Here is a 12,351-nt window from a genome sequence, read left to right as displayed (position 1 = left end):
CATTCATCTGTTGATGGGCACTTGGGTTACTTCCATGTCTTGGCTATTGTAAACAGTGCTGCTGTGAACACTGGGGTGCATGTATCTTTTCGAATTAGAGTTTTGTTTTCTTAAGAGTGGAATTGCTGGGTCATATGGTAATTGTTTTTTTTGAGGAGGCTCCATACTGTTTTCCACAGTGGGTGCCCTGATTTACATTCCCACCAACAGTGAACAAGGGTTCCCTTTTCTCCATATGCTCTTCAACATTTGTTATTTGTAGACACTGACCAGTATGAGGTGACACCTCATTGTGGTTTTGATTTGCATTTCTCTAATAATTAGTGATGTTGAGCCTGTTTTCATTAGCCATCTGTATGTTTTTGGAGAAATGTCTATTTAGGTCTTCTGCCCATTTTTTGATTGGGTTGTTCTTCTTTTGATATTGACTTGTATGAGCTGTTTATATATTTAATGTTAACCCCTTATGAGTCATATCATTTGCAAATATTTTCTCCTATTCCATAGGATGTCTTTTTGTTTTGTTAATGGTTTCCTTTGCCATGCAAAAGCTTTTAAGTTTAATTAGGTCCTATTTGTTAATTTTTGCTTTTATTTCCTTTGCCTTAGGAGAGAGATCTGCTTATGTTCTTTATCCTAAATAAATTTAATGCCTCATGTATAAAAATGCAGAGAACATGAAGAATGACATTCCACAAAGGAACACTAAGACATATAATTATTATTAAGCATATCTAGTTGACATTTATTTGTCTAATGGACAGATCATTTTAAGTGTCCAGAAAGGGCTTTTTAATTATTCTGATTTACTTACAGATCCTCCACCCATCCATGGGAGTGGTTGCTCTACTCAGAAGAGTAAATATTTTTACTCTTCCTTACCCATTACCCTATAGACTATAGAAAGATAGTCTAGATGAGATGCAGATATTTTGCCTATTGAGTTTATACAGGGTATTGTGGCAGTTCCAAGTTAAAAAAGAAACCATGGGATCTCAGCCTACAAGGAGCTTGTACTCCAGTATGGGAGATACAATATGTAAAAAAGCGTCTGAAGTACCAGCATTAACATGATAAATGCCATAAAGAAATGCAAAGTGGAAACAGAACACAGGAAGGATCAATTGCATATATATGCATATACACATGTATAAGCATACACACATACATACACACACACACACACACACACACACGAATGTAAACTTTGACATTGTCAGTTTCTTTCTCTGTTTTTTAATTAGATTACAAAAATTACCTGGCTTTCATCAACCACCGTTATCATGTCAAAGGAAATTTCAACAGCTGTGGTGTGCTGCCTACAGAGGAACCCATCTATAATCGGAGAACAGTAATAGTGAGTACTTTTACCAGGAGAGCCTCCCTCAGGAAGAGGCAAATTTCCTATTTGTACCAGCCTTCCCTGGGTATATGCTAGCTGAAAGCAGCTTAAAGACAGCATTGACTAAAAAGGCTTATTCATAGCCATCTCTGGTGTGTGAATTTGACAGTCAAAATGGGGAATCATTAATGCTGTCAAGAAGGAAACTGCCCTTCATCATTGTTCTTTATCTGGCTTCATACTAGTTTGAATAATTTCTATAAAGAGGAAGTATTTTTTAGGGTTCTCACATCAATGCTTCTCCTTAGTCCATCTAGAACATTGCAGGAAAGTTATGGTTCCCCTAAAATATCCCCTGTACCAGCTTTACCTATAATCTTGTATTGACCTGCTCTACTTTCCCTCCCAAGCTCAAAGCTAGCTATGCATATTGGACCAATGCGTTTCTATTTTAGTACCCTCCTGCAAATGGAAATGTCTCCACCACCTATCTCTCTATCCATGTGTTCTTTTACATTGTTTTCTTGATGTGTCTTTTTTCAAGCAGTCTTAGTGTGGCGAGTGTAAATATGAAATGGTTTTTATTTTTTTTTCAGCCATAACCTTCCACCATGCTATGTCAAATGTCCTTTTTCTGTCCCTGTAAATTGTACTGTCGGGGTCTCTCCAACAAGACATTTCTTTAAAGAGGGAGTTTTGGTTTCAGCTTAACCTCTTTCACCTCCACTTAGGGTTACCAGGTAAAATATAGGATTCCTAATATTTTTATTTGCTAAATCTGGCAACCCTACTTCCACTTCCTAGCATACACTCTTGTGGCTGGGGACTCCTTGCCTGCTGGGCAGCCCTCTTGTGTAGGGTGTAGTAGGATGGCTTAAGTCCAGCCCCTTTCACTATGCCTGGTTAATCCGTGGAAGCCCGCATCTCCTTGCCATATGTAGTTGTAGGAGCTCCGGCTGCTTTCTCTTGTCTCCTCTCTTGGCTTTACCTTTCCTTGGCTGCCATCTTTCTCCTCTTATCTCCTCTTGCCCACATGGGCATCTAGTTCAGGAATGGAAGCCCACAGGCTCCCACCCGCCCAGAAAGACTCAGGACGTGGCAGGGGCCCAGGGGTGAGAATGACCAGGCAAAAGAGGGCATGTCCCCTGCCCACCCCACTGCTCCCATGCCCAGCTCTGTCCAACCACAGCTCCCAGGCTGCAGAGTCCCTAGGCTAAGTCTCCCCGAGTGGGCCCCGCCGGTCAGGGTGTCAGGACCCACCGCTACCCGAGGGCTGTGTCCCTGAGGAAAGACGGCTGTAGGTGGGCAGGGGCTGTCGGGCCGGGGCAGCCCTACCTTGAAGCAGGGCGACGTCAGCCGCAGGCTATGGGACGGGCTCCGGGCCTTGTGGTAGTCCAGGAGCCCGGGCAGGCTGCGCAGGGCACGGCCTGGTTGAGGTGCTGTTGGCCGGCCCGCCACCCGATCTTGTGGTGCCACACAGCCTGCCTGTCCTGCACTGGACGGAGGGGGACGCTCGTGAACAGGTGCAGGGAGGGGCCGCAGGCGAGGGCTGCCCCAACCAGGGAAGGAGAAAACCCCGCCAGACCCCAGGGACAACCGCCCAGACAGGCGGGGCCTGCACTCACGAGGGGGCCTGCACTCACGAGGGCGTCGGAGCTCCCGGAGCAGCGCAGGGGCGGGGCAGGCCGGAGGGGCCGGGTTGTCAGCATGCAGCGAGGGTTTAGGGACAAGGAGCCCCAAACTCAGGCACTGGGGGCGCTGCAGTGTGGAGTGGGTGGGAAGGGGGTACCCGAAAGGACGGAGTCGGCGCCCAGCTTCTCGCTGACCCTAATCAGGAAGGCCCGTGACTCGTTGCCCTTGGCCTACAGTCTGTGTGCGGCTTCCGAGCGAGATTTGGCTGAAGAACCATCTGCGGGGCAGGGATCCTGAGCCGTGCCCACCCAGAGTCCCAGTCCCCCCCTGACCCTCTGCTTCCTCACGCCCCCAACCCTGACCCACAGCTGCCCCCTGACGCTCACTGACCTCGAGGCCCCTTCTTTGCCCATCACTGACCCCAAATGTCCCAAGTGGCCAGTTCTGGACAGCGGGAAAGGCCCTAGTGACTCAGCAGTGGAGAAGGCCCCTCCCACCACTCTACCTGGTGTTCCGTCTGTGGGGACAGAGCCACCCCACCTTGTACCCACTTGGATCTTTCTCACTGGGCGTTTTTAGAGGGCAGGAGGGAAGCAACTTACTGTCCTTTCTCATAGGGAGAGGAGAATATAGAACTCCTCCCAAAACCTAAGATTACCCTCTATCCCTTGGCCCTCTACATAAATGGGTTTGATGCTAGTTCTGCCCTGGGAGGTAGCAGTTGAAGGTAGTGCTTTTCAAAATTTGAGAGATGCTGAAGACTCTTTGCCGTCAGCTTTTGACTTTAGCTACCAACTGGGGGCCACATGGAAAGTCCCACTTAACATCCTGCTGCATTATTTATATAGAACAGTGCTGCAGACCTCTATTTTGAAGGAAATATTCATCAATCTCTGCAGAACATCCCTGAAAACCAGCTGGTACAACCTGCTGTTCTCCAGCAAAAGGGAGGAAAAGGTATGTGGATCACTCTTTGTATAGGTAAAAGAACGAAATCTTCCTCAAAGCAGCTTTAAGGGGATTTCATATCCGAGTTTGGAATTGCATTTGCAAAGTACTCTCTTCTCACAATTGAGAGTAATTTAGCTCTGACAGATAAATCACTCCAAGCTGTTCATCTTGGGTGAGTTTTTTCCTATTGCTTCATAGAGATATTGTGAAGGTGCAAAATGTCACTTTGCTCAAATAAATCTATATTCAAGAGTAAGGTGGAGGGGAGGTACAGTATAGCTCAGTGGTAGAGTGTATGCTTAGGATGCACGAGACCCTGGGTTCAATACTTAGTACCTCTGTTAAAAATAAATAAATAAATAAATAAACCTAATCAACTGGCACTACCCCCCCCCCCCAAAAAAAAGAATAAAGTATAAGATACAGAGAACAAACTAGTGGGGAGTGGGGAGAAACAATGTAGGGGTAGGAGATTAAGAGGTATTATTTATCAAATAAGCTACAAGGATATATTCTACAACACAGGGGATATAGTCAATATTTTACAATAGTTTTAAATGGAGCATAACTTTTAAAAATTGTGAATCACTATATTGTAGATCTGTAACTTACATAATATTGTACATCAACTATATTTTAACTTAAAAAAAAAGGTGTATATATTTTAGGTATATATTTTAGGAACTTTTCCTAAAATTATTTTACCAGTCTTACTCCAGTTGTGAAGCCCTCAGCATCAAAGTCATCTTCTTTATTAAATTTTCTGAAAACAAATTCCATACGTTTATTTCCTAGATTTGAAATCCTGATTTCATAAATTTAGGATGATCTCATTTAACGTTTAGGCAAAAGTGTCAAAGCAGGAGAGCGGCCTCTGTTGGCTGAGACGTGGGCCACACGTGCACTATTAAAGGGAGTATAAATTGGTACAAAGTTTTGTAAGACAATTTAGCAATACCATCAAAACTGTAAATGTTCATATCTTTTGACTCTTAGTGACTATATAACTCAGTGGTTGAGTGTGAACTCTTGGTTAATAATGTAAGCCTGGCCAAATCACTTACCCTTCTGTACCAGTTTCCTTATTCAAAAAACAAATAGTAATAATTGTACAGACATTGTAAGAGTACTGTAAAAATTAAGTGAGAATACCCCATAGTCTGGCACTACAGATATTTCTCAAAATACTTTAAACATGTGTGTGTACATATATATGTATTGTGTTCCTTGCAGTGTTGTTTGTGATAGTAAAAAAATGGAAACTCACCTACCGTATACAGAGACGTATAAGATGCAACCCAATTTTATAGTGTAATTTTAAAAATGATACTATCCTAGCCACTTCATTATTTTGTTTTTAAAAAAATTTTATTTATCATTTTATTTTTTATTTTTTATTGAGATATGGTTGATTTATAATATATTAGTTTCAGGTTTACAACCTAGTGATTCAAAATTCTTACAGATTAAACTCCATTTAAATTTATTATAAAATATTGACTATATTTCCTGTGCTGTGTAATACATCCTTGTAGCTTCTTTATTTTATATATAGTAGTTTTTACCTCTTAATTCTCTACCCTATCTTCCCCTCCCTCTTTCCCTTGCTCTACTAGTAACCACTAGTTTGTTCTCTCTATATATGAGTCTTTTTCTGTTTTGTTACATTTGTTTTTTTATTTTTATTTTTTCATTTGTTTATTTTTTAGATTCCACGTTTAAGTGATAACATACAACATTTGTCTTTCTCTGTCTGACTTACTTCACTAAGCATAAGACTCTCCAGGTCCATTCACTATGTTGCAAATGGCAAAATTTTATTTTTTTTATGGATGGGTAATATTCCATTGTGTGTGTATATTATATGTGTGTGTACACACACACACACACACATATATTCTTAATCCATTCATCTATTGATGGACATTTAGGTTACTTCCATATTTTGGCTATTACAAATAATGCTGCTATGAACATTGGGGTGCATGTATTTTTTTTAACTAGTGTTTTCATTTTCTTTGGATATGTACCCAGGAGTGGAATTGCTGGATCATATGGTAGTTCTATTTTCAGTTTTTTTGAAGATCGTTCATGATGTTTTCCACAGTGACTCTACTGATACACATTCCCACCAACAGTGCACACAGGGTCTCTTGTCTCCACATCCTTGCCAACATCTGTTATCTGTCGTCTTTTTGATGATAGCCATTCTGACAGGTGTGAGGTGATATCTCATTGTGGTTTTGATCTGCATTTCTCTGATTAGCGATGTCAAGCATAAGAAGATTTTCATGTGCCTGTTGGCCATCTGTATGTCTTTGGAAAAATGTCTATTAGGTCTTCTACCCATTTTTTAATTGGGTTGGTTGTTTTTTGATATTGAGTTGTATGAGCTATTTATGTATGTTATATATTAACCATTTATTGGTCACATCATTTGCAAATAGTTTCTCCCATTTGGTAGTTATCTTTTTGTTTTGTCAATTATTTCCTTTGCAGTGCAAAAGTTTTCAAGTTTAATTAGGTTCCATTTATTTTGTTTTGGTTTGGTTTTTTGCTTTGGTTTTACATTTAGGTCTTTAGTTCATTTTGAGTTTATTTTTGTATATCATGGGAGAAAATGTTCTAATTTCATTCTTTTACATATAGTTGTGCATAGATAACATTTTTTAAATAAATATTTTTTGAGATAACTAGTTTTATTTCTATAAAGCAGTATACTGAAAAGACAACCTATGGACTGGGAGAAAATATTTGCAAATAGTGCAGCTGACAAGGGCTTAATTTCCAGAATATACGAACAGCTCATACAACTCAATAACAAACAAACAAACAAAATACCCCAATCAAAAAATGGGCAGAAAATCTGAACAGACATTTCTCCAATGAAGACATACAGATGGCCAATAGGCACATGAAAAGATGCTCAACATTGCTATCAGAGAAATGCAAATCAAAACTATAATGAAGTATCATCTCACACCAGTCAGAATGGCCATCATTAAAAAGTCCACAAACAGTAAATGGTGGAAAGAGTGTGTAGAAAAGGAAACACTTGTATACTGTTGGTGGGAATGTAATTTGGTGTAGCCATTATGGAGAACAGTATGAAGATTCCTTAAAAAATCTAAAAATAAAGTTACCATATGATCCAGCAATCCCACTCCTGGGCATATATCCAAAGAAAACTCTAATTTGAAAAAATACAGACACTCTAGTATTCACAGCAGCACTATTTACAATAGCCAAGACATGGAAGCAACCTAAATGTCCACTGGCAGATGATTGGATAAAGAGGTGTGGTATATATACACAATGAAATACTACTCAGTCATAAAAAATGAAATAATGCCATTTGCAACAATGTGAATGGACCTAGAGATCATCAAAGTAAGTAAGTCAGACAGAGAAAGACAAATATCGTATAATATCACTTATACATATAATCTAAAAAATGAGACAAATGAACTTACTAACAAAACAGAAACAGACTCACAGACATAGAAAACAAAGTTAAGGTTAAGGAATGGTGGGGGAGAGATAAATTGGGGATTTGGGATTAGCAGACACAAACTACTATATATAAAATAGATAAAGTCCTACAGGATAGAGCACAGGGAAGTATATTCAATATCTTGTAATAACCTATAATGAAAAAGAATATGAGAAGTATATATATATGTGTGTAACTGAATCACGATGCTGTACCCAGAAACTAACACACCATTGTAAATCAACTATACTAGCTATACTTTAGTAAGAAAAAAATATTAAAAAAACAGTGTACTGTATCCTAGAATGATAAAATTCTAAATATGCAGTAATATTCTAACCCAGCAAGGAATAATGTATAAAATCACATAAATAAAATAAATCTACTGATTATTAGTATTGAATATTGAGTAATGGTAGTAATTTAATATGAGGAGGATAACACTTCTACCTCTGTCACCTACACATATATATTTTTTTAAACAAACAAGCCAACTAACTACTAACTCCAGGGTGTGACCCTTGTATCTTTTCAGTGATGTTTTGTGCTGTGGATCTTTGTCATTAGGGAACATATCATTTACCATTTTCTAATTTTAGAGCTAGTCTTCCACCTGAAATAGGGGTACATTTAAAACAAATTTCAAAACACTTTGGGGATTCATTATTGGAAGAAAAATAGTACATACATAAAACAGAACATGTATAGTTATTAAAAGGCAAAGAGGCATACTTTAAATTTTGATACAGAAAGAACTCTAAAATACATTTTAGTTTCTGTTGTAATCCTCTTTAATTCCATAATTCAAAAGTGATAATGCTCATTATTAAAAATTCAAATGATTCAGAAGTATGTAAAGAATAAGTGAAAATATTCTTTCTTCTCATGCTATGCCCTAGAAGTAACCATTGTCAACAGTTTGATTTTTCCTCTGTCTATAGCTTATCTCTATAGTGTTCTATGATTTATTTAAGATATATTAATCACTGGAAAAAGTACAAAGTAGTCAAATATCATTTTTCTTATTTTTTTTTAGTTAAAGTATAGTCAGTTTGCAATGTTATGTTAATGTCTGGTGTACAGCATAATAGTTCAGTCATACATATACATGCATATATTCCTTTTCATATTCTTTTTCATTATAGGTTACTACAAGATATTGAATATATTTCCCTGGCTATACGGTATAAACTTATTGTTTATCTATTTTATATATAGCAGTTAGTATCTGCAAATTTCAAACTCCCAGTTTATCCCTTCCCACCCCCCAACCCCGGTAACCTTAAGGTTGTTTTCTATGTCTGTGAGTCTGCTTCTGTTTTGTAAATGAGTTCATTTGTCTTTTTTTAGATTCCATATATAAGTGATATCATATGGTATTTTTTTTCTCTTTCTGGCTTTCTTCACTTAGAATGACGATCTCCACATCCATCCATGTTGCTGCAGGTGGCATTCTTTTTTATGGCTGAGTGGTATTCCATTGTATAATTATACCACAACTTCTTTATCCAGTCATCTGTTGATGGACATTTAGGTTGTTTCCATGTCTTGGCTATTGTAAATAGTGCTGCTATGAACATTGGGGTGCATGCAAAATACTAAGATACCATTTTAAATTTTTTAAGGAGACGCATCTGTTTATATATGCAAAAAATAAAACATTTCTAGAAGTATATAGGATAGATTGGAGCTTTTACTTTCACTTTGTACTTCTGTTTGAATTTCTTATCACATAATACTTTTATTTTTAAACAGTAAAAATTTAAACATTGTTTTCAAAATTGAAAATAAACATTTAAAAGATGAGGCTCCACTGTAATTAATTTCACCACTGGATTCTCATCCAGTAAGAATGAGTTTGTTTAAGGCTGTGACTTTAATTCATGATGCTTTTTGGTAAGTCCCTTTCATTTCTCAATTCATAAACTCAAGATAATATAACACAAAAGATAATCTTTATAAAAACTTTTGAGGTTTTAGGATGAATGATGACTGATGCATGAGTATTACACCCCAGAGACTATTTAAAGCAGCTTGGGAATCCACTATTCTACTTTCTCAAGGGGAAAATGGAATTTGGCTATGGAGTTTTTAGCTACTGACAGATCTGGCAGGGCGCGGTATTTGCAGACCAATTCAGAAGTCACAAAACTCGTTGTCACCTTTGTTCCCAAATCCACTGAGTAAACCAAAAACAACAAATCTTCCAAAAGTTTCTTTTCTAGTTATTCTGAAATACGAAGGGCTGCATTCCTAAAAGAGATTAAAAACTCTGGCAGTACTGTTTTATTTCACAGCAATGAAAAGTATCACAGTGCTTACTGTCATCGCTCATAAATAATGTCAAGTGTCATGAAGATATTCTGGCATTTTCCACTCTGATTTTTTCAATTTTTTTTTGGTCTTTTCTATTCTTTACTTTTCAAGTAATTATGCAGAACCAGAGTTAGCAATTTTACATGTCTTTATAATTGATTTAACTTATATTTGCACACTGTTTTGTATTTTACAAAATGCATTCCCCTCCTGTACCTCATTTGACTTAACTTATTTGAATAAAACCCCTTCAAATGATTTGCTTTTTGGAAATGGCTTTTGAGGCTTCTCTTTAAAACCAGTAAACTTTGCAGTCCACTTGTCTCAGTTTTGTTGTTCTGTACACAGTTTAACATATGACATAAAACTAGTCAAGATTTAACTGTGAAGAAAGAGCACACACAAGGGAGAAGCACGTAAAGAGGCTCCATGCTTCCCTTCCCCAGTGAAGGACAGTACAAAATTTTTGACAACTTCCCCAACAAAGCAAGGTTCAGTTGAAACTTCAATAGGCCAAACAGACCCTTGATTTTCATGTCCCGTAAAATGATACTGTAAATACATTCTAAGGAGGTGAGTAGGAGGGAAACCAGCCCTAATGCAGCTTTGAATTCTGTAGTCACTCAACAAACCTTTCCCGAGGATATTCCTTGTGTACAACCACTGTGGAGTCTGACAATGTTTTCCTCTGTTCTAGGAAGGAAGAAGCTCCGACTGTTTGAATACCTTCACGAATCCCTGTGTAATCCCGAGATGGCGTCTTGTATTCAGTGGATAGATCAAACCAAAGGCATCTTTCAGTTTGTATCAAAAAACAAAGAAAAACTTGCCCAACTTTGGGGGAAAAGAAAAGGCAACCGGAAGACCATGACTTACCAGAAAATGGCCAGAGCCCTGAGGAATTATGGAAGAACTGGGGAAATCATCAAAATCCGGAGAAAGTTAACTTACCAATTCAGTGAGGCCATTCTCCAAAGACTTTCTCCATCTTATTTCTTGGAAAAAGATATCTTCTACTCACAGTATGTTCAACCCGACCAAGGATATCTCAGTTTAAATAACTGGAATGCAAATTATAATTATACATATGCAAATTACCATGAGCTAAGTCACCCTAATTGCTAAATGCACTCTTACATTTCAATTTTCTAGCGTTGGAAATTCCTACAAATTTTAGGATTTTTCACTTAAAGCAAATACTGAAGAAAAAATAACTTTATTATTGCTGTCTTTTGTGAACTAGTACATAATCTCTACTAACTTGAGAAATTTTGCCAGTGAACAACTTTAAAGTGATCAAGTCTCATTTGAAAGTATAGACTAAATGTCCTTCCTCTAACCATTGTCTTTGCAATGCTTTCTTCTAGATTAATAATGCCAGTAGAGATTATTTGATTTATATATTGATTTAAACATTGTTTTCCTGTCATACACTCAGACAAACAAATCACTGTAATACATATAACCAACAGCTTTAGCAACAAAACAAAAAAATGATTGCCTGTGATAGTGTTCAGGCCAAATAACATTCATAGCTTTAAAAACTTCAGTGGCGAAAAATAAAGCTGCCATGTGATCCAGCAATTCCATTCCTGAGTATAAATCCAAAGAAAATGAAAACACTAATTCAAAAAGATAATGCACCCCAATGTTCATAGCAGCATTATTTATAATAGCCAAGATATGGAAGCAACATAAGTGCCCATTGACAGATGAATGGATAAAGATGTGGTATATTAAATATAAGAAGATATTATATATATGTGGAATATTACTTAGCCATAAAAATGAAATTCTTCCTTTTGCAATAATGTGATGGACCTAGAAAGTATTATACTTAGTGAAATAAGTCAGATGGAGAAAGACAAATATTGTATATTATCACTTATATGTGGAATCAAAAAATGGAACCAAACGAATATAGCAAATAAATGAATATAGCAAAATAGAAACAGACTCAAAGACAGAGAACAGGCTAGTTACTTGTGGGGAGGGGGGAAAGGGAGGGGGCAAGACAGGGGTAGAGGATTAAGAAGTACCGGCTACTGTGTATAAAATAAGATACAAGAATGCAATGTACCTCATAGGGAATATAGTCAATATTTTATGATAGTTTTAAATGGAGCATAATCTAGAAAAATATTGAATCACTATGTAGTACACCTGAAACTCACATCTGGAGCTAATATTGTAAATTGACTGCATTTTTAAAAAATAAATAAATAAATAAACATCTTAAAATGAAAACTTTAGTGGCTATCCTGAACCTATATTTTCCCTGTATTTCAGACCTCACAGTCTATAACCCTGTGGGGCTAAAGAAGCGATGACTTAAGAAAAATGCCACCTACAAACTCCAAAGCCTGCACTGCCTACAAATCATTTCCTTGCATATTTCTCTCTTGCCTAGGGTAGATCCAGGAGCTGGAGTCCCTTGCCGTCCTGCTACTCAGCCACACGGAGGTGCTCTTGCACCGTTAGCGCTCTGGTCCAACCTTGGACCACCATCTCCTCTTTCCTTGAACTAGCCCAGATAAGTCCTAATTGGAGCTGTTGGAGAAAAAAATTAAAAAGTAAAAGACTTTGATAAAAGATGGAGACTAGCAAATAATAAACC

General features: G+C 37.6%; 1 protein-coding gene across 12 annotated transcripts in view; it reads left to right on the top strand.

The window, feature by feature from the left end:
* SPIC (Spi-C transcription factor) overlaps window positions 1-11,981 on the top strand; it is a 55,724-nt gene extending 43,743 nt beyond the window's left edge. For 9 of the 12 annotated variants that reach the window (XM_074375222.1, XM_074375221.1, XM_074375220.1 and 6 more), the window contains 4 exons: window positions 1,245-1,357; window positions 3,823-3,931; window positions 8,564-8,602; window positions 10,432-11,981. In XM_074375222.1, the coding sequence (XP_074231323.1) occupies window positions 1,245-1,357; window positions 3,823-3,931; window positions 8,564-8,602; window positions 10,432-10,859 (689 nt within the window). In that variant the 3' untranslated portion in view covers window positions 10,860-11,981. The remainder of the gene's footprint in view (window positions 1-1,244; window positions 1,358-3,822; window positions 3,932-8,563; window positions 8,603-10,431) is intronic. The other 3 variants (XM_074375227.1, XM_074375228.1, XM_074375226.1) reach the window with 3 other exon arrangements.
* Window positions 11,982-12,351: the final 370 nt, after the last annotated feature.

Source organism: Camelus bactrianus, chromosome 12 (genome assembly GCF_048773025.1).
Source record: "Camelus bactrianus isolate YW-2024 breed Bactrian camel chromosome 12, ASM4877302v1, whole genome shotgun sequence".
Taxonomy (NCBI): Eukaryota; Metazoa; Chordata; class Mammalia; order Artiodactyla; family Camelidae; genus Camelus; species Camelus bactrianus.
This window is presented reverse-complemented; position numbering and strand designations above follow the sequence as displayed.